This window comes from Haemaphysalis longicornis, unplaced genomic scaffold, assembly GCF_048455015.1.
Source record: "Haemaphysalis longicornis isolate Haplotype H1 unplaced genomic scaffold, Haemaphysalis longicornis Haplotype H1 scaffold_1, whole genome shotgun sequence".
Lineage (NCBI taxonomy): Eukaryota > Metazoa > Arthropoda > Arachnida > Ixodida > Ixodidae > Haemaphysalis > Haemaphysalis longicornis.
In genome coordinates, this window is record NW_027526203.1 from 234,888,776 (window position 1) to 234,912,053 (window position 23,278).

At 46.9% G+C, this 23,278-nt stretch overlaps 1 protein-coding gene across 1 annotated transcript in view; it reads right to left on the bottom strand.

The window, feature by feature from the left end:
- The window catches only part of Gapvd1 (GTPase activating protein and VPS9 domains 1), a 100,599-nt gene that overhangs the window by 53,190 nt on the left and 24,131 nt on the right, over nucleotides 1–23,278 (bottom strand). The window contains exons 6-7 of the mRNA XM_077674635.1: nucleotides 10,299–10,419; nucleotides 532–662 (exon numbers count right to left, since the gene is read on the bottom strand). Coding sequence (XP_077530761.1) covers nucleotides 532–662; nucleotides 10,299–10,419 — 252 coding nt within the window. The remainder of the gene's footprint in view (nucleotides 1–531; nucleotides 663–10,298; nucleotides 10,420–23,278) is intronic.

Consider the following 23,278-nt stretch of genomic DNA (forward strand, 5'->3'; position numbering starts at 1 on the left):
CGGGGCGCGTTTATGCGGGAAGAAAACGCTCCATGCGGTTCATGCTCATGCCCGTGTAGACGATTAAGCCCCAAAAGAAACAGAAACAGTGCGCCAACCGTGCATGCGCGCCACGTTTTCTTTTTCAGGAAATGCTTCACGGGATGAATACTTCATTATAATCGGGAATTTCAATGTAGCGAAATTTCAATGTAACGAAGTAAATTACGAATTTTACCGACTTCGTTACATCGAGGTTTAACTGTAATATCCTCCTCCTCCTCTTTATCATCATAATCACCACCACCACCATCATCATCATCGATAGAAGCTGACATCCCCCCTAGAAAAAAAACCTGGATCCGCCACTTACTACTAGTCCTGTACCATGCAGCCCAAAAACCACCTTTAGGGACTGGGAACTGGAATTAATTAGGAACTGGTATAGAGAAGAGTGATTTTTTTCCTGAAGATTCTGAAAAGCATAAAAACTGAGCACCGGAGCCTTTTGTGCAAAAACTATGCTGGTGGTATAACCTATTGAAGCCTCACCTTTTCCTCACTAAGCATGCCAGGACACTCCAGAGTGAAGTCAGGCATAGGAACCACCAGAACTTCTTCAGGCTGAGAATCCAACGTCGCTGAATCATCCTCACCATCAGCAGTTTTCCTAGGCGTGGAACCTGAATGAAATAAGACCAGCTCCGTTTACACATGCATCCTGTGTGAGAGTTTGTTGAGAGAAGATACTCGGCAGCAGAGGGGGAAACGAATACAGTCGAATCCACTTATAACGATACCGCTTATAACAATATATCGGATATAACGATGGACAACGATTGCACCGTCCAATTTTGTATGCTTTCTATGGTAAAATAACCCGCTTACTACGATGCTCCCAAACCGCGATATCGGATATAGCGATTGAATCCGCTTACCGCGTGCGCCGAAAATGCGAGCTGCCGCCGGCGCTGGCGCCGGCACTCGGCGCCGACAGCACGCGACGCGCCTTGCATCCCGTCCACCCCTCAGAAAACGAGTCGACTGCGCCAAGCGAGAGGAGGAGCAGCTTTTCTTCCCGACTCCCCTCCCGGAGCCGCTGCTTTGGCCTCATCCGCGTGTCCGGCCGAACCAACGTTCGGCTGGTTCGGCCAGTTCGGCTCGTACTGCTCGCAGCTCGGGAGTTTCCCTCGCCTTTTCTGCGCGCCGAACTGAGTGCTTTTTTTTTCTACGCATCTGCCTCCGTTCAACGTTTCACCAGTTTCACTGCGGAGTCGGACTGAACGTTCGGACGCCATCGCCGATTCGCCTGCGGCGCTCCGGCGAGCATCTAATTGCCTGGAGCAATTAGATGCTCTCGAAAAAGATGTGCGTCAGCTTCGCGTGAAGCAGTCAAAGCTGACTGACTATGGCTTTTCTGCAAACGAGTAGTTGCACTACCTCACTTGCAAGAAAATAAAATGTTTTGATCTCTCTTGTGGCTTTTTTTTTTCCCGACCCGCTTATAACGATTATCGGTTATAACGATGGGATTTTCTTGGCACTTGGATATCGTTATAAGTGGACTAGACTGTAGATGTAAAGGATTCCATGTGATCCTGCTCCTCTGCAGCAGCACGGGTCACCTGCTGCCTCTGTGCAGCTCCTTGGAGGGTGTTGCCTGTGTCTGGTGGTTCTTTTGCGCCTATTCTTCCCCCCCCCCCTGCCCTCACACTAAAGTATGAGGTGAAGAAAGCAGCTAATGTGCTTAACTCTTTCGTTACCGCGGAAAATTGACCAATTTTGAGGGGTCTAACAAAACATTTTTTCTGTGCTATACTTATTGGTTAGGCACACATAGCAGTGACCTAAAATGCAGATGATTCCACGCCCTTTCCAACGACACCAGTTTTAATAATGTTTTCATAAATAATGATTGCGAAAAAAATTACCAAATTCGAAATTTTTGTCCAGGCATTGAAGAAAATAAAAAAAGTAAGTTGTGTATAATAAACCACCAGTAGTAGAAAAAATTTAGAATACACATTTTGTAGGTAAACATTTCAAGAACCCGTCCTATAAAAAATTGAGTTGCACCGGTACAATTTGTCAGATATAAAAGAAAATGTTAGCCAGCGTGGTGCTCGTTTCTTGTGGTGAAGCCCTATCACTATTTCAAATTTTGCTATTTTGGATGGTTCTCTAGAAGAAATCTGGTGGTTTGACATTATTAAAGGCCCCAATTAGCCTCCACGTGATGTAAAAACACCTTGTTAACGATTACGACCAGCACAATATTGAAGGCAAGCAAGCGATGCAAAAAAATCCGCTTGGAGTTGAAAACCAAACTCTTTGGTGGATGCTTGTTAACGTTCTGATGGTAGCCCTGCTATGGTAGCCCTGCTTGCAGGAATAAGATACGATGCACTAGAATCATGCCCAGCAAGCTTCCACCAAACCGCCGTCATGCTATGCAGCGAGTTCAGCACTACTAGCCTACTACATTGCAGCACCACCTAACAATTTCGAAACGAAACAAATACAATGCTTTTAGAGACTGCGTCAGAGTAGACAGTTCTACTAAGCAGCGACACTAGACCTCCGGAAATACCCTCCTATGAAACCAAAACTGGCCGGTGAACAGCTGGTGCTGTTCAAGGCCAATTGGAAGCCTTCTCCTCGTCTGAACTGATACCCGACGACTTAGTGTTATCTTTTGACTTTCCGCGGAAGCTGTTATCGCATAAGTAAGGCATAAAGTGGAAGCATGAGCGGCTTGCTTGTTTCAAGGAACAGTAGCGGGCAACAGAGGTGCAATGGCAAATGAGCTTCTAGTTCGGTAACTGCGTAGTAGCGCCAAATATGAATTTCACAACGCAAAAACGAAACCGTAACTGCTGGAAACTGGTTGAAAATGCCAGGCACACTTGCTAGACATGCGGGGGACCATCAGAAATGAGCTTTGGCAGAATAAAGCTGCCCCTTCACCGAACCAAAGGTCGCTAGTGAATAGCTGGTGTCATTTTCAAGTAATTATCCCCTCCCAACGCTGTCGGATCACAAAGCTGACAACATTATTTGGTACTTCACTTGCCAGGAGCCTTTTGACAAAAAAATATTACGGTAATGCAGCCTAACCACGATCTGCATCCTTTTTTGTCAAGTGCAAGAGCCATGCCCCCTTCCTCGAAAACACATGCACCTCAGCTCGCAAAAAACGCCATCAAAAATCTCAATGTCACTGGAGCGGGAAAATTTAAACTGATTCTAAAAGTGCAGTATCTAGACTAACCACTGGCCGCATTTGGTGTACGAGAAACGACTACAATATGTCGAAATAGGCAATATAAATCATCGATCACCGGTGAACGATTTGAATAGGCGTGGTAATGAAAGAGTTAAGGTGTGGCTGTTTGGCACTGAAATGCAACTTCTTCCTTCGCCACATGGCTGCACTTTGGTTTGTGAATTGTGTCCCAGCACAGGCAGCGTGACGCTAGACAAGTACAAGTTTATTTCTTCGCTAATCTCTGCTCATATTATATGCAGCTTTAATGGCAACTGGTTGCAGCTGTATCCAATAGCCTTGCAAGCCTTCGCTATTGTTACTTAGACAGGGGTGGAACAGGGTACCTAGGTTTGAGAGCAGTCCTAGGAGCAGGCAAAATTGCCTTTTGTAGCAGGCTTGGAGCAGCCCAGAAAGGCCGTTTGGCAGGGGTCTGGCACAGGCTGCTGCCAATTAACTTTAATCTATTTATCTACTATATTAGGCATTTGCCGTGCACCAGAACCTACTCCGAATCAGAAACACAGTGCTTGTATTACGTCGCGAAATTTAGAATACGCGAAGTTATCCACCATCGGCCCCAGCGAGTACACCGCGTTATCACCGTTCAAAGGGTAAACCTCACGCGCAGAGTCGAAGGGTATCAGATAACAAGCCTTGCTTCGTGTCTGGCAGATGGCAGTGTTAAGTGAACGCACGACGACATTCCGTAAATCATGGCGTTTGCTTGCATTATTCTATTGAAAAGCGGTTTCAGTGCGCGTGAAGCAGAACGCAGCATTGTCTTTGCTCATCACGGGGTTACGAGAGTCAGCAAACACACACGGTAGACTACGGAACGACAGCATGTCAGAAGGCATAATTAATGCGGGACCATCCTCCACACAGGCAAAGCTAACCCCAAAGTTCATAGGTGAAAATGAGTACCGTATTTACTCGATTATAACGCGCACCTTTTTTTTTCCGAAAAATGCGCCTTAAAATCGCCTGCGCGTTAGAATAGAGTACCCCCGAAACAGTGCTAGTGGTTGCTTATCAATTATCATGCATTATCAACTTAGCAAGGCAATGGTAACTGCAGTTGTGCCAGCTAAGCGTCGAAGATTGCGAGAACTGCAGCAATGTCAAAATGAAAAATAAATTCCAAAACAGATTTACCACATTTTCGCGCGTATAACCCACCCCTGCATATAATCCGCACCCCCACTTTCAGCCCGCCGGAAAAGAAAAAAAAATCCTCACGTATTGCCCGCACATTTGATAGAGGAATGGCTGCACCAAAGCTATTGCTCAAGCAACACATCACATACACTGTAGATAGAAAAAGCGCATATTTAGCAAGTAGAATACACTGACTGCAAGGCGAAAGTCACAATTCACTAATAAAATTCAGTTGTTAGTGTGTGCTCGTCCTTGTTTTTCCTTCCTTGTCCTTACATGTTTAGCGCAATCGCTGCCATGGAAGGCCTAGTCAGTGTTACTGCGTAGGAGCTTCACGGCACAAAGTGCATTGCCGTGAAGCTGCACTAAAGGATAAACCCCGCGTATTATCCGCACCCCTACTTTGCCACTGAAATTTTCACATTTCTGGTGTGGGTTATACGCACGAAAATACGGTATGTCTTCACACAGAATGAGGACAACATACGCACGCACAAAAAAGTGGGTGGCGTGGGCACCAGCATATTATCAGCAAAGTGCAAAGGTCATGTGCAGCCGGAGTGAATGGGTACTTCTTGTGCCGGTAAAAGTTAAAAATAGATGCTAGCAGATAGAAAACACCCCTTTTCAGATAGCAAGCTCCGCTTTTCTATACTTAGCCGCCAGAAAGGAGACAGAGCAGCAAGAACCTACGTTTTACCGTGCAGTGCGCCCTGTTCTACAGAGGAATTGTCGCTGTGTGACAGCCTCCCGCTGAACATTTTTAAAGACCTTTTTTCGAGTTTTCGTGATCTGAATTTGGAAGGACGGCCCTCATGGGTGGTTTATTACGGAGTAGGTCGCGGCTAGAGCCACCTAGCCGAATAATATATAAAGTTCTTGCATCCATAAACGGTGCTTATCCTGTGCAGGGAACTTTTGTGCTTTTTCGTTTTTCCAGTCGCCAAAATCAGGTGTGCATTAGAATCGAGGGAGCGTTAGATTCGAGTAAATACAGTAATTACCTCACAACAAAGACGAACCAAATTAATAAGGAAGGGCAAAACGTACACGACCCTGATTGTCCAATAAATGCAATTATGCTCATCAAAAATAGTAAACTAAATTGAAGTTCACCTTGAATGAACTACAACCTGTCATGCGAATATTAGTTTTCTATCTGTTTGCGACGTGACACAAAATCATTTCACTCACTTTGGTCGCTTTCCATTGCTTGCGGCACAGCGGCTGGCACCAGCAAACAAAACGGTGCAAATGCGACAGAAATAAATTCGAAGTCGAGGCGGAGAAGGCGCATAGTGCCTTTGGCCTTACAGCTAAGCACAAGTGGACTTCCACAGTTGCTCATAGTCTTAATAATGAAACCGAAACCATAACCACACTGAAACAGAAAACACGACGTTTCAGCCACGTTGTCAGGCTTAGGGCATCATGGCGGTCGTATCTGGCGGCTAATTTGGGCTCTGTGGCGTAGGACGGCGCTGGTAAACAAGTTTGGCGCAATAAGGGCGGTTCGGCGCAGGATGGCACAGGTAAACACAAGTTTGGAGACCATGGCACAAATGGCACAGCTGTTCCACTCCTGCTTATCATCATCACAGGCCGTGCCCATGATGATGACTCGGCTCGCGGGGTAGCAGTGTTAGTGGCTGGCTGGAAACCTTTGAAAAGAAAGGTGTGGCCCATATATGAATGATGTCTGATGTATGTGCATACCTTTTTGAATATCTAGCCAAAAACTTGGGGTGCAGCCTTTACACGTAACTATGCGGTGTGGAGAGGTGGGCACTCCTGAACTTGGTTTTCTAATGACAACCTGTTTGTAAAGATGGATATGGTGCGCCGTATTTGAAGGTTTGGAAGGAAACAAACAACGGCTGTGGAAAATACATCGTTACATGATACCCTAAACCACGTGCACCCTCGCTAGGTGAGGTTTTTTTGGGTATATACTCAAACCGTCTACAGTCTACGCTCGTTACAGCGGATCCGGCAACAACAGACTTCCGGTTACAACAGACCATTTCTGTTGCTATGTCTGGTCTCTATGCATTTTAACTGGAGTGTACTCCGCTAATAACGGACCCAGCTAGAGCAGACTATCAGCTACAATGGATTAAATTTGAGGCAAAAATTGTTTCGACTGAATGTTTATAACGGACTTCCGCGGACCCGCACCCAATATGCTTTTTCTTTGTTTAGTTTGGCAAGAAAACTGTCATGTCTGGCAACATTGTTGGCAGCCGGGTCATTGACACAGCCAAGTCAAGCCAGTGCCAGTGGAGTTTTTTTTTTTTTTTTTGTGCGACCAGCGGCATGAATGGCAGGGTAGCTGATTTCACTGTTGGATAAATTAAGCGTAATTAATGCTGTCGAACATGGGGAAAAACAGGCTGACCACGCGCCAGAAGTACAGGCCTGTCTGAGCAGACAGTTCACTCGACCGTCAAGAACGAGGCCGCTGCCAAAAAACGCGACTCCGGTGAGACTGAACAACTGCGCTATTGAACATGTGAAGTGGTGCACCCGGAGTCAGATCTGCCCTCGTCACAGTTTTTTTATGTAATAAAGAACTCGGGTTGAGTGAAGTTCGGTCTTTATTATTCCAACGCATGCATCGTTCCCATTCCGTTCGGTGAAACAGGGAAGAAATGCCTCAAGTAGGGGCGTTGGTTCCCACCCGTTGTGTGCAATCTGCCGCTGGCCGTGCACAGTGCAACTGGTCGGACTTTCGATTTCACAGATGTTCTTCATCAGATCCGCCATTTCAATGACGAGAACTCAAATCGTAAAAAATGTGGCAGCTGCCTTGGGGAAACGTCACGCAGCAATACGATTTGTTTAACGAACAGTTTCGGGTAAACCTGCCTCGTCACGAAAGGATTCAAAAGAGTGTAGCTAACTCTGATGGCCACGACTGATTTTTACAGCTGGTTAATAAATTGCTCCTAGTTATATTCTTGCTTCATTTGCACTGCTTATCATGCGTCTTTGCACACTTGACCGCATGCGCTAGGCCTTTTCCAAGTGCCGGTGCTAAGTTTTGGAAACGGTGTTTAGGCGATTCTTTGCCCTCGCGCGAACACTGTGCAGAGGTGCTGCAGGCGTGTAGAAAGAACGAAGTGTCTGTACTATGTATATGCAATATCGGTCAAAGTACCCACTTTTGCGCTCATATACCCCCCACCATCAACCCTGGTCGGATACTGCATACCTCGGCTACAGCAGACGTTTTCTTCCGGATTAAGAGGGTCCGTTGTAACGGGTGTAGACTGAACTACTACTCGCATCTTTTTTTTTTTTTTTTTTTTCAAGTCAATATCGTAGAAGAAAGTTGGAGAGAAAAAGTGTAGATTTGACATGTGCGCATACAGTAGCTATAGCGCTTCGTTCCCACAAGAATTTGCATCCAGTCTGCCATATGCCACTCCCAAACCACCCATGTGTTTTCTTACATTTTCCGCATTGTAGATTAGATTCTACTTCAGAACAAAAGACTAAAAATTCGCCAACATAAAGAGGCAAGCACACACAAGAAATTTCTCAAAAAATTTTCTCGATTGAAACAGTTATTCCATACGTAGCTGCCAACACACCATTATGACTCTTGGCTTTGACTTTGCTGGTACAGTTGAACCTCGATATAACGAACCTCGATTTAACGAAATTCGCGATATAACGAATTTTTTCAAGTTTTCTATCAAAATTTTGCTAAATCCATGTATTTTTATTTCGATTTTACGAAGTAATTTCGTGCGGCGCTTTCGATTTAACGAAGTGATGGAGAGAAAGGAAGAACGAAATTCCGGTCGAGGCACGTTTTATTTTGCCTCTCAGAGCCTACATTGAAAACATTCAGTACTCACATTAACTCTTAAAAAGCTAAAATGAAAGAAAAGCGGTGAATTATGCGGTTGACAACAATTAAAAGCGATGAAAGAAGCCGCTCAAAAACCGCTAGCGGTCATGGATGGTTTAATAGTGCGGCCACCATTTTGACATCTCCATCGTTGCCTACGCCAGCGCCCTCTATGCTTAGGCTGCCGAAGGCCGAAGCCTACTAAAAGTATCTTTCTACGCATTCTTGCTCACGGTGCTGCTGCTCTAGGTTGTGCTCGCTGATAACCACATTGATATTTTGTTCGTCCATCATTAGATGAGTCTTATAAGCAGCATGAGCACTCCAAGGGAAAGAAAAGTGTTCCGAACAAGAGCCTGAGGAAGTGTCGATGAAAGCGAAGGCCATTGAAGTGATGGATGCCATCGACGTTCTGCGGAGGCACGCAGGCGCACGCGAATGTTGAAGAGCAAGCCTTGTTAGCGCTGTCAGCATACGAGCGGTAAAGCCCACCCAGGTCAAGAAATCGCAAGCACTGCTTACGGACTTCTTCACTACGGCTTGAACATCGAGTGCTGGTGGCAATAAATTGCTCTCCAAACGTAGTCAAAACGTGTTCATTAGACAGCTGCGATGCGGAGAAATCGGTTTCTTTAGGGCTCAGTGGGCATAAAAGTAATTGCTTAATCAATTTTGCAAGAAGATATTTAATGTAAGCTTTCCGCTTTAGCGGGAGCACGTAAGCGCTGCTCCACAAAGTGAAGCGGTCCGTGTGTACTCCGCTCAACTCTCAATTATGGCTTTATCTCGGGTGTCGTGGTTGCATCACGCGCCCATACTGCAGAGCCTTTGTGCATAAAAAAATCTTTCGAAAGCTTTATAGCACCCTTCCGCTGTTGGCCCACCGCACCCCTCAACGCCGCGCCTAGGTCTACCACTGAACGGACGAAAAGGCGTAACTTCGAACCAGCACCTCGCCGGGGTGAAGTTCACGGGGCATGGACGCGCGTTCAATTGACTAACAGCGGCATTTAGTAGTGACCGAAATGAAAAAAAGAAAGAGTGGAAACCTAGTCTGCTATCATATTTAATGTGGCCTTGCGGAAAAAGCACCGGTTTTACGACGACATGAACTACTGTCGGCTATCCGAATTCCATTGCCTAAGTGTTGAAGCTCTTAATTCACACAATTTTCGCGGCCAGTTTTAGTACAAATTTCGGTTTAAGTGGAGAGGTAACAACATAGCAGTTGTTTCTGAGCGATGGGCAAGGTTTTGAAACTTCAATAACTGGTTAAATTAACTGTAAAATCGAAACCTCGATTTTACGAAATTCTCGATTTAACGAAATTTTCGCCCGCAAGTACGACTTCGTTATATCGAGGTTTAACTGTAAAATCAGAGCCACAATAACATGACACTATGTCTGGGCTGCGCGGTGCGCGGCAGTGGATGGCTACGGATTAATTTACGGTAACACCAGAACTATTTTAATGTGGGCTAGAAACTCGCATACACGGTTGTTTTGTTTTTGCCTCTGCGAGAGAATGAGAGAAACAGCTCCCCCAGGCTGGGCATTGCACCTGCAACCTTGCGATAAGCGGCCTTGGCCCTTCGAGGCCCCCCGGTGAGTGCACAGCAGTGGGGTGCAACAGTGCACACACAGTGTGCCGACGCCTGTCAGCTGGAGCCCCTAAAAAGCACCCCGGTAGAAATCTAAGTTCACAAGTCCACCAACACGCAAGAAAACTCATTCACAACGAATGGAGTGAAAAACTGGATGCTATGGTCTAACGAGAGCTGCAAGAAACTCCAAGATTATGAAACACCACCACGCTCAAATAAAAGTTATCATACAAGCAAATTTCTGTTAATAGTTAGTTTAATTTAAAGTGAAACCAGGTTATAGTGAAACTTTCCAGAAAACAGTCAGTGAGGTTTATAAATGGTTACAGCCTGCAATTTTGTTCAGCATAACAAGGCCTTAAGCCACACCCTTTGGAAAAGGTGAAAAATCATCATGAGTAAACTTATCTTCTTCGGTACACCAACTTACCTTTCGGAGCAGCCTGCTTAGAAGTTTCACACGATGCGGGCAGGTGGTCAAGAAGTGAGCTGAGCAGTTTCTGCGGTTCGCTTTCACTTGCAGGCCAGGTCACACTTCGCAAAAATGACACCTACAAATAACGCACAGAAACAGTGAACGGTGTTTAGATTGCATCTCGTTTGAGGCCCCTAGGCACAGGGGCAACAGGTATGCTCGCAAGATCCTGCCAGCCAGAGACCAGTGCTAGAGTTTACTCTACAATTAAAGGAAGCTGTTTTAAGAGCAGTGTCCCCCCCCTTGAGCCATGACTTACTCTACTACAGTCCTGTCTAAACCATGAGGTATGCTTTCTAGCCGTAAATGGGACATTTAACTCTTCCTGTAACGCACCACGGAAGTCTTCAGCCAGCTGATCATACATTCGAACGCCGATTTTGAAACCGCGCTGAGCGTTTTACAAACCCCTGGTGCATCAGGTTGTGGGACAACCAATGCATGTATGGCCCAATCACGGTTCTTTTTTTCTTAAGGAGGTGTCTGCTCTCTAACCTTTTTGGCCCCCGAGAAACTTTTCAGCTTATGCAGAGCACTGAATGACCATCCTGGCAAGGGTGTGTCATGCGACACAAGGCACCACCACTCGTTCGTGCCGTGCGCACATAGTCGCGTTCGCTACACCGCTGTCATGTGACAAATACAGACAAACCCCGCAGTAACGAAATCCCACGGGTACGAAATTTCACGGCAACAAAATACTTTCGGATCCCTGGCGAATCTCCATAGACATCCGTGTATTTCATATCTCACGGCAACGAAATGTTTTTGGAAAGCGACCGTGTGTTAATGAAATTTGCTACAAGCCCGGTCGGCATTAAACCAACCCATTTGAGGCTAACAGTGTCCAAAAAGTGCTAAAATGCATTTTTTCCATCTCAAAGTGAGTAAACTGCTGCCGCAGCATGCTTGTGTGGCTGCCGCCATATTTGTTTACAAAAACTATCGTGCAGCAGGCGGCCATGGAGCCTCATGGCCTCATAGCGAGGCAGCCTCATAGCGACACGACCAGGGGGCAACACATGGCGACTCAGGGTTCTGCTTTGGCTTGGGCTACGCTAGCCTGCAACCATTGAACAGTGCGCGTGCATTTGTTGTGTGTGCGGTGATCGGCATGTTTGCTCTTAGTAAGATACCTCTGCCAGCCCAAAAGTGGAATTCTTTATGCTACAAGATAAGGCAGCCGTCACTGCCCAAGTCAGTGGCCCAAATGGAAAAAGGGAGGATAGCACCGACGAGTTTGGAAATGCCTGCAGCTCACTCTACCATTCTGAAAAGCAAGGACGCCACTATTTAATGGCGCACGTGCACAAAACAAAACAGTCACGGCTGTGGCCTTTCTGGACATCAACAAAGAGGTGCTGACTTGGTTTAGTGAGCAGATCTGGAACAAGGTGCCACTGTCTGGCAAGGTTTGTCAACAGAAGAAGCTGGACTTCCCTTGCATGCTCGGACATACTCGGTGGTGAGGACAAAGGAGAAAAACATGCAGAGGGGGCGAATCCGTGGGGTGTTTTGGATGCATTTGACACGATCCCATCGTTCCTGCGCATCCTGCACACGACGACTAGCAATGACCCACTTGCGGTGTGAGGGCTGAGCTGTGAAGATGCTGCAAGATAAGTCTCACAAAGTAATATAACTAACTTTCGGAAACTAATTTTTCGCTCGGACGCATTTTTCCTGTCGTTTATGTTTCATTCTCGCTGCAACAAAATTCTCGCAAAAGCGATTTTTTTGGCTTTCCCCGCAGTTGCATTATTGTGGGGTTATATCGAACTCGCAAAATAACATATCAGTTCGATATAGGACATAATTCGATATAAGCATGCTAAGCAATTGGATGTCATAAAAGCACATACCATTTATGAAACTGCCTTACTTTTGCACGAAATGTACCTTCTTCTGCTTCAGCAACCTCGCTGCCCGACACAGTACGCACATCTACACATTGTCTAAAGTATTGGAGCAGCCAAGGCTGCAACCTTTCACACTGGTGAAGAAGCGCTGGTCTAGTGCAAGTGCAACATTTACATTGGAGGTTGTGGGCAAAGGATCATAGTTGCTTTCCTCGTTGCGCCCCCTTTCACTTGCGCCCAGTATGTTGTCGGCAATGAAGTCTTACAAACTTTCCCATGGTCGCAACACCATCATTCACACATGTAAACTCGCCGACCGTTGATCTGGAAACGGCGGCTGGAAATTCCAACAGCTTACTCCACACTTCGGCTACACTGGTGGTGGCTTCATTGCACTCCTCAGGATTTTCAAAGACATCACTCGCATGCACAAGCCAGCAGATTAGAAGAAATTTTGGGCGGTTTCTTTAGTAACACCTGCCCAGAGCCTACTTCAAGAAGATTAATCTAAGCTCCCTGCCAACTGCGCTGAGGATGCTCTTGGGAATCTCATGCATCATGGGGACGTCCGACTTCTCACCACATTCGACTCAATTTACGTTTGCCGGCTTCATGGCAAAAGGCAAATTTGGCTGCTTTGTGCTAGCTAGGGACACTAAATAAGCCTTTATTCACTAACACTAGCACTAGTGACCACAGCTACATCCCAGAAAAAGCTCACAAAGGACGAACGACACAAACACAATGAACGAAAAAAAAAAAAAAAAAGCATGTCAGGCAGGCCACGATCATTTTTTGTAGGGGGTGTCGACAGCTCGCCCTACACGGCACAGTGGCACAATCACGATAAGGAGAGTGAAAGGGGAGGACAGGAGAGGGCCGCCTGCTGCCAGTGAGTGGCCAGGCTAAGCCACTTTTAGGGGTGTGTGCTGGTGGAATTTCTAGTTTTCCCCGGGGGAAAGCCAACTTGGGGGGCACTTCTGCAGCATTTGTCGTTCCATATATCGGAAGTCGCTGGTAGTCTTGTTTGATATAAGCATAATTTTGGCTATATATTCTCACTGTAAATTGTGGGTATCTTAATTGGGGCTGCTCCCAATTATGCGAGCACGCTACCCCGCGATCCCCTCTCCCAGAGGGGCGAGGATAGCCCCTCGCGACCTCTCCCTGCAAGGGGGTACGGGCTGACCAATGCGCGCCGGTCCAAGGGCCACATGGGGCGTGACGTAGTGGCCCTGCCGAAGGGCTCGCGGCGGCGGGCATGCGCTTCGGTCGGACCCAGGAGAGATTGGCTGGGTGCCGACTCCGACAGGTACTTGGTGCTCGCTCGCTTCGGCCTGAGCGACCGCAGTTTTCTCACTTCCGTGAGGTCGGCGAACGTACCGGGAGTTGGATTTCTCCGTCAGTCTGGTGGTCGGTTCCGGTCATAGCCGGGCCCATCACCCGCAGCACTTTGGTGGCTTACGCAGCGTACACTGGAACAACAGCTGCCGACTACCCTCCCTGCGCGTCGGGCTCTGTGGCTTGAAGCGTACGGTCGACGGGTACCCCCCTCTCTGCCCCAGGGCTAGGAGTGTAATACCAGGGCTGGTTGCTGTACCGTGGATTACCCGGAATTAAACCAAGTTCTGAGGAGCTACTTCGTCTTCGCGGAGTGACTGCGCACGCATGGCGAGGGCCGCCGCGGAGGTTTACGGCTTGGCTCGCTTGAACCCATGGTGGGCACCTTGGCAGGCTGCACTGCATTGCACAGGTGAGGCTCACAAAATATACTGTGTCCAGAAATAGTGCGATATACATGGTAATTTGATGTAAACGCGTTCAATATAGTTGCGTTTGACAGTACTACCATGGGCGGAGGGGCAGATGCCTCAACCTGTCTTAGTGAGTATCAGAAAGACCTCTCGGCCACAGTGTGCAGCCGTGCATCAATGCATTGGAGTGATTGTGGCAGCACCACACTTTTTGAGAGGTGTTCGGTTATTGGCAAGCATGACGAACTAACGGTTCATGAAATTTTAGAGGCAGCAGGCAGCAAAAATTCAGAGACTAGGTGATGATTGTGTAAGCAGGTCCTCACTTCCCCTTTTAAAAAAGAAGTGCACTTCCTCGAGCTGAACACCTCCAACTAGCTTTTTAATGCCTGTTTTGCTCTGGTGTTGTTTTGGCCCTTACCACTATAGTTGGCCGCTACTCTCACCGTAAAAAGTGCGCCTATGCTTTTCTGTCACGCTCCCCCCCCCCCCCCCCCCCTCTTGTAATCTTTTTATCTTTGAAAGACAACCCTCACACGTGTTGTTGTTCCTGATTGTATTGTAATCCCCCGTCACTGTTTTTCTTTTCTTCTCCGTTAAATGAGTGCCATAAAAAGGTACTGCATTGGGTTGAATAAATTTAGTTGTGAATCAGCACTGCGTCTGTTAATTCTCTCAATCTTGTGTTTCGTTGTTTTTGCACTTTTAAATGCACCAACCCACCCAATCTTCCGTTTTTGCAAGCACAGTAGAATCTCGATGATACGAATCTCGCGAGACCGCAAAAAATATTTGTACATCCAAAATTCGTATGAACTAACGCAGACCAAAAAATTTAGCACTAACAAAAAGTTTTCGTTTATTTCTTTTCTTACTTTCCTGTGAAGAAATCCGTGACGTTTTTCTGCTTTTTTTTAACCTCCATGTCACTGAGCGGTCCTTTTTGGACTTTCGTCTCCTCACTCGTGGTGCCCAAGCTCACTACACACTGCAACAGTCAGGGTGCGAACCGCATGGCACATTTCTGCACGCTATTCGAGCGCGTCGGCGTTGCATGTGCGATTTTTTCACGCCCGTGTCGGCGATTCCGCGGCCACGGCCGCCTGAGCCTCGGCCAAAAAATTACGTGCGACGCGCGCGGCAGTGGGAGGAGCCTGACGGCGTGTGCCAACGGGGAGGCGTGCGTCTCATGGCGGCAGTTTCGAAGCACGCAAGACAGCCGACTGGCTCCACCGGAGCTGTTTAGGCTTACCACCCCCGGCACCCCGGCAGATATTTCATGGGTGCTTTCACTAGCAGCGCAGATTATGTTTTATAGTACCGTTTTCACCCATGTTATTAGCTCATTTACTGCACAAGCAACTTCGTGTGTGCTTTGAGCAGCATTTTAAGAAGCAGTCGCTCGAGCACCTTGCACCACTTCGCGAACGAAGCTGCCGCCATGCTGCCGCCACCGGCCGTGCCCCGCGGAGCATGCGGGTGGTTTCGCGGCAGCGTCAGCGCGCCTGTGGAGAGTGCAGCGCGTTTTCGCAAGCAGAAAACAACAGCCCGGCCGTTCCTAAAGAAAGAGCGACAAAGAGGGGGGAGGGAGAGCCCATACGTTGCTGTCGCTTGCTCGCTCAGCAGTCAGGCACCTCGCCGGCTCGTTCGCATCATCCGCCAGGCCGCGCAGGTCCGTTCATAAGAATCGAAATTTTTCCCATTGCAAACAATGCAGTTTTGGCGGGAATTATCAGAAATTCGTATCATCCCGAAATTTGTATCACCCAGATTCGTATCATCGAAATTACGCTGTATATCTTTAAAATAACTTTTTTTTTGCTTTTCAACGAATTTGATGAAATTTGATTGATTGATTGTAGGGTTTAACGCGCCAACGCAACGCAGGCGATGAGGCGCGCCGTAGTGGAGGGCTCCGAATTAATTTTGACCACCTGGGGATCTTTAACGTGCGCCGAAATCTCGTACCCACGGGCGTTCTTGCTTTTCGCCTCCATCAGAAAAGCGGCCGCCACGGCCGGGAATCGAACCCGCGACTTCGTGCTCAGCAGCGCAACGCCTTAGCCACTGAGCCACCGCGGCGGGTAATTTGATGAAACTTCACGGGTTTGTTCAGTTTTTTTAGATGATTTCAAATATCTAATTAGTTTTGATGTGAGGTAATTAGTTTCTGAGTTTATAAAAATCTTCCTTGATTGTTCGTGAGAACAATAGGGAAAAACAACTCACCAAAAAATTACCAGCAAGACATGGATAGATACCAGAAGTTGTAGAGAATAAAATATGGGAAGCAGTTTTTCTTTTTTGCAATCGCATACAAGTTTACATCAATTCTAACCACAGTTAAACCTCGATGTAACGAAGTCGGTAAAATTCGTAATTTACTTCGTTGCATTGAAATTTCGTTACATTGAAATTCGCGGTTATAATGTGTTCATCACTTGAAACGTTTTGCTGCAAAAAAAAAAAAAAAAAACGTGGCGCGCATACACGGCTGCCGCACTGTTTGTGTTTCTATCGCAGCTTAATCGTCTACGCGGGCATCAGCATGAACCGCATGGAGCGTTTTCTCTCTGCAAAAACGCGCCCTGCAAGTCACAGGCGCGCTGACGCAGCCGCGGAGACCAACCGCGCGATGCGGGTAGCTCCAGCGACCCCTACTAACCGCTCGCTCAAACGCAACTTGAGGGGCAAACGAGAGGGGCATGCGAGAAAAAAGCGGATAACGTGGGCAAAATTTTCACTCTAAAACGTCATACGCGCCGCTTACGAGAGCGCCCATCAAATATCCTTTGTGGCGGTAAGCCTAATCGTCTGGCCAGCCGGCATCCCCGAGTGCTTCGAAGCTCCCACCATAGGGTGTGCGCCTCCCAATTGGTCAGGCTCCTCCCACTGCTGCGAGCAGCGCGAGTCACTTCCTGTCAATCGCGAACACGAGTGTGGAAAAAAAAAAAAAAAGCGCGTGCGCAAGGCTTACAAAGATTCACAAATGCTTGCTGGAACGATGAAACCCAACAAGCATGAGCGAACTCGTAGGGCAAAGCGGCGGCATGCGGCGGCGGCAGCCCCGCCAGGGGCGATTAGGCTTACCACCGCGGAGAATATTTGATGGGCGCTTTCGTAAGCGCCGCGTATGACGTGAAAATTTCGCCCACGTTATCCGCTTTTTTTCTCCCGTGCCCCTCTCGTTTGCCCATAGAGTTGCATTTCAGCAAACGGTTAGAAGCGGTCGCTGGAGCTACCCGCATCGCGCAGGTGGCCTTTGCGGCTGCGTCAGCGCACCTGTGGCTTGCGGGATGCGCTTTTGCGGGGAGAAAGCGCTCCATGCCGTTCACGCTGATGCCCGCGTAGACGATTAGGCTTCAACAGAATCGGAAACAGTGCGCCAGCTGTGTATGCACGCCACGCAGTTTGTAGGCAAGGGGCTTGCTCACAGACTCCGTGGCTCGCTACATCCGTGGCATCAGGCAGCCCGTGTCGCCATTCGCGTTTTATTGAGACCCCATTTCGGTGCTTGCGTCTCCCCAAATCTACCTCTACAACTTAAATTTCGTGCCTAGTTCTCCCTGAAACTTCGTTACATTGAAATTCCGGCAAACGGGACTTCGTTACACAGAGGGTGAAAATACATGCAGGGGTGAGACACTGAATCAGATTTGGGGGCAGTTTTTGGAGCAGTGAAATCTCGATTTTGGAGCAGAAGAACCTTGATTTGGAACAGAAGAACGACATTTACCGTATAATGCGGAATATAGGTCGAGGCGGAATATAGGTCGACCCCCTTACCTTATAGCCGGAAAATGCAAAGAAATAAAAATTAGGTACCAACCATTGTTTTATTGAGACTATAACTTGTTTCGTCTCAGATTACTCATTTAAAACTGTCTGAAATATCGTCGGACGACTGCTTCTGGCTCGCTGTCGCCCACACAGCCGGTCGTCCTCGGTGCAGTCCAGGGAATTGCTTATGCAGCACTTATTAAACACTCGCAAGACCATGTCATCATGAAGCGAGTGCAAAGCATGGGACACTCGTGTGCAGTCCGTAGCGACAGCCAGTCTGTGCAGGCGGTCAGCAAACATCTTTGGGTATCCATTCGTAGAGACATCGCACGACGCTAGCGGACAAAATTTTCCCCTTTGTACAGCAGCACAGGTGCACAGAGCAGCGCCCATGAAGTGAGGTCTTCCGAGGGTTGCATACCGAGAGCTGGCCCTTAAGCTAACGCCGCTAGCAACACTTCTTTTGGTGATACCGAACTGGCGCAAGGCGGACACGTCATTGGCCTTGGGAAAACCCCCAACTTTTCTTTTAAATGCTGCTGTGAACTGGCACCAAGTGCCTAAACTCATTTTGAGCAAGAAGAAAATAGCACGCACACATTCGCCGACAGCGAAAGAAGCAACAAAACAAAGATGGCGTCGCGTCCGATTGATGGTGGTAGCGATGGTGCCTTTGGGGTTTGGATGGGCACGATGGGCTGCCCGGTCGCCAGATGGCAACTGCCAAATGACTGCAATATAGGTCGAGGGGTGACTTTTCGGCAAATTTTTCTGTAAAAAATCTCGACCTATATTCCGCATTATACGGTATTATGTCACCTTAGGAGCGTAAAAAATCAAATTTTTGGCAACTCGGGGGAGGCGGAGTGCACTTTTTAATCGGTTTTGAACGTACATAACACTGAAACAGGCTTTCAATAAAGTTTTTTTCTACCAGAGTATCACAAGGTACGAACTGCACTACCTTTTTGCAAACCATTTTTAAATTCTTAGGCTCAATGCACAGATAGCTTGGAGGGCCATTGAAAATATCGAATTGAAAAACTAAGCAATCATAAGGCACTTTTATTATCATGTCAATGCCGAAATTATTTTTGTAATCCCTGACTAGGCTTTACGCACAAGTGCAGAGCCACGGCAAAAGTTGCGCACAGCGAGGTGACAGTCGTCGCACCCCACCAGCCCTCCCATTTCAATCCCCAATGATGATGATGATGGTTGGATGTTTATGGCGCAAGGCCAACTGGGGCAAAGAGCGCCAAAACAATAGTCATATATGAGGGGTGAAACCTTAAACACTAAGTAAAGTCAGCAAAAACTAAGTAAAATCACAAAACGACAATGAGCAAGGCTGGTGTATAGGGCCAGATTTCATTATGCGTGATAGGACTTGACGTCTGACAAATACTCAAACACACGTTTCACGGAAACAATGGCATCGTCACCTAGAAAAAACGATGGATGTAGGGGAATATGTTGTCTGTAGAGCTCTCTGAAGTGTTTGTGTCGTGTTGTGTGAAGTGCCTTGCATGTGATTAGCATAGGTCGGCAAAACAGAAAGAACTCACTCAAACTCAATCACAATTTTTTTCATTCACGCTGTACTCAATCAAACTCAGACTCAAAAACTTCGTCTGTTTACAAAATCACTCGTACTCACTCATCAAATACTCATTTGTAATCGTACTCACTTGTACTCAAACTCATTTGTCCTCACGAGTATTCGTACTCAATCTGTACTCATGAGTACTCACTCTATACTCATGAGCACTCAATCTGTACTCATGAGTACTCAATGAGTACTACTGCTCGTGAGTACTACTCATGAGTACTACTCATTTTTCACTCATGAGTACTACTCATTCTGCACTCATGAGTACTACTCATTCTGCACTCATGAGTACTCAATCTGTACTCATGAGTACTCAATTTGTATTACTCCCGAATAATCAACTTATCTGTACTGTTAGCTAGGTCGTAGCTCGAATGAAAGACTAAGTAGAAAAAAATAAATTGTTTAATTGATAAAAAAAACACCGGTTACATATAAATCAGGACAGAGGACGAAAACGTCTGAAGCGGTGCACTGTCGTTGAGCGACTTACTGCGCGAAGGCAAGTACATGTGAGAAAGCGAAACGGAACGTAAGCACTCGCGTTGCGTCTGGCGTCTCCTCTTGTTCTCAGGCCGGGTCGGGCTCAGGGGAGCTCGGGGGTTGTCGGTGCAGCCGTGGCCGTAAACTGCGTTTTTCTGTGTGTCTTCGGGTGGCAGCTTTTGTCGTCCGTTTTCTTGTTTGCACTACTGTTTGCACTACTGTACTCAGGAGTGCATATACTCAAGAGTGCAAGCACTCGCAAAAACAGTAATCACGAGTATTGTACTCATGAGTGCTATGTACTCACGACTTCTGTGTACTCATGAGTGCTGTGTATTCATGAGTACTGTGTACTCATGAGTACTGTGTACTCATGAGTACTGATATTCATTAGTACTCAAACTCATGAGTACTCATACTCATGAATACTGTACTCATGAGTACTCATACTCATGAGTAGTGTACTCATGAGTACTTTACTCATGAGTAGTGGACTTACCCCTGTACTCACTCGTCATCATACTCACTGTTTTTTTCTGGGTGTGTGATCACTCATCATCGTACTCACTCGTGAGTTTGAGTACAAATGAGTGTACTCACGAGTGAGTACGCCGACCTATGGTGATTAGTATGTGCACTACGGATAGGGCCTCTCCGCACCTGCTGCACTGGGGTCTAGAAGATCCCGTCAGCAGATACGAGTGCGTTGCATGGGTGTGCCCTATCCGCAGTCTACCCAAGGCGACTTCTGTGTGTCTGTTGCGTGTGTCAGTGGTGTATGGTCCCAAGCGTGGTTTTATAACGTGTAACTTGTTATCTGTCTGTTCACTCCAGTGTGTTTGCCATGTTCTACGCAAGTGTTGTCTTATGTGTGGCTTGAGGTCTGTATATGGTACAGTTGTTATGTCTACAGTGTTCCTGAGTGCAGCAGCAGCGGCCCTCTCGTCTGCCAACTCGTTCCCAGCGATCCCAGCGTGTCCTGGGACCCAGCAGAGGACCAGCTGATGCTTCTGCGCATACACGGACATGATAGTGTTGAATACAAGATTAACTACAGTTGAACCCCTTTATAAGAGACACGTACCGGGGAGCAGTTTCTGTCTCTTATACGAGATGTCTCTTATAAGCAGGGTACCATGTTTTCACTTACTAATCAGACCCTAGTTCAATGTGGGCACCCTATGACTAAAACAAGCTCAAAAGAATGCTACAGCATGTTTCAAAAGATTCATTCTAATTTATGTTTGGCCCCCAGAATTTATGAACCAGTTCTGAATCTTTGTTTGCTTCATGACTGTATTTGCACTGTATATTTTACAACCGATTCTGCAAGCTTTTTTTTCTTTCCTCGTTTGGGGAAGATGAATCGTACATGTTGAGTTCACAAGCCTGATGAATAGGCGGAGCGCACAGCTTCTTCCGCTGTGTGCTCAGGCTATTCCTTATGCTTGCAGGACTCAACATCTGCGATGCTTTTTGATTGGGAGCTATGCCAGTGGGAGAACCCGCATGTGCGATCGCGCTCCATCCAATGGATGGCAGTAAGCTTCAACCACTTCTGTAAGTTGCATTTCCATTGGCAGGGCTTCTCATCGTCATTTCATAGCTGACTGAACCACTGTGTGTTTGCTGAAGTTATAATAAATAGAGACTGCAGGCGTCTGTCGTCCACCTGTGCTTCCAGGATGGAAGCAACTGCAATTAGTGACTGGTGGCACTGCGTCTGAAGTTAAAATGTCTATTACAAGCGAGATTATTGATTAAAGTTCAAGGATGACTTGTCCCTTATAACCAATCTTCTACATCCGATGTCTGTTATAAAAGAGGTCAATTTAATGGGAAAGATAGGGCAGCCAACCATGTGGGTCAATAGTGTCTCTTATACCCATTTGTCTCTTACATCAGTGTCTCTTATAACGAGGTTCAGCTGTATGTGGTTTTTGGGGGGCTTGTGCGATGACAGTGCGCGAACAACACTCAAAGAATCTGTGTAGATGAGAGACTTCGGAATTTGATTTTCAAGTATGTGCGTACAATCAGTAAAATTCCATATGCTTCTGCTGAAAAAATTGTTGTGTGGACGCTCATGGCTCTGGCTGCACTGAAATTTGGACCATGAGCAGCGCAGGAGACCATAGTGGAGGTTTTAGACGCGTCACTGTAAAATTCTGCAAGTGGGTATTTAAACTGCAGAGACAGAAAGTGCTGCAGTATTGCAGCTCGTGGTACCCGATTTTTGTCAAGTTTCATAAAAGAAAGGTCGGAGGACACAGGACGAACTTTCCAAGGTGGTAAAATGTCTGAAAAGGATGATCTGTACACAGCTAAAAACGAAGCGCTCAGATCCGAGGCTCACTCTCTCACTCTAAGTGAAAAGGGCAGAGGAACGGATGGGCGATTTACAAAAAGCACAGATGTGGATGTGTCATTAAAGACAGGATAAAAAGGATGGTTATTCAGCGATGAAATTTTAAAAGCATAAAGTAAGCCCATGTACGTCCGTTGGTTCTCAAGGCTCCACTTATTACACTCAACATACAGACTCTCGACAGGGCTAGTGCGAAAAGCACCCGACGCAAGCCGTAGCCCCAAGTGTAGCACTGGGTCAAGCATTCGCAACGCTGTTTTAGTTACCGACCCATATACCACACTGCCATAGTCTAAACGAGACCCAACCAAAGCAGTATAGAGCCGTAGTAGGAGTTCATTGGCGGAACCATACGATTGGTGGGAGAGAACCTTCAGAATATTCATTGTTTTAAGACATTTATGTTTAAGTTCCTTGATGTGTGGAATGAATGTGAGTTTCTGGTCAAAGACAACACCTAAATACTTGTGCTGCTTGTTCACAGGAAGCGACACGCCATTAAGAGTAATGTCTGGGTCCGGAAGGATCCCGCGCTTCCTGGAGAACACAACGCAGGAGCTTTTTGCAGGATTCAATTTAAACCCATTCTTGTCTGCCCAGCTGGAAAGCTTCGTGACACAAAGCTGGACTTGACGTTCGCATATTGACATATTACATGATTTAAAAGATATTTGCACGTCGTCTACATACATAGAATAAGAGATTATTGGTGGCAATGCCTTTCCAAGAGAGTTCATCTTTACTATGAAGAGAGTGCAACTCAACACGCCACCTTGCGGCACACCATTTTCTTGGACGTGAACCTTTGAAAGTGCACAACCAACTCTTACTCTGAACGTTCTCTCTGATAAATAACTAACAAGGGTGTTCAACATGTTACCCGAAACACCGAATGACTTGAGGTCACTAAGGATCCCATAACGCCAAGCGGTGTCGTAGGCCTTCTCGAGGTCGAAAAAGACAGTTAAACAGTACTGGTTATGCACGAAGGCATCCTTGATGTACGAGTCAAGTGCAACCAGTTGATCGTTCGTCGATTGACCCACCCTAAAGCCTGCCTGGCAGCTCTCAAGAAG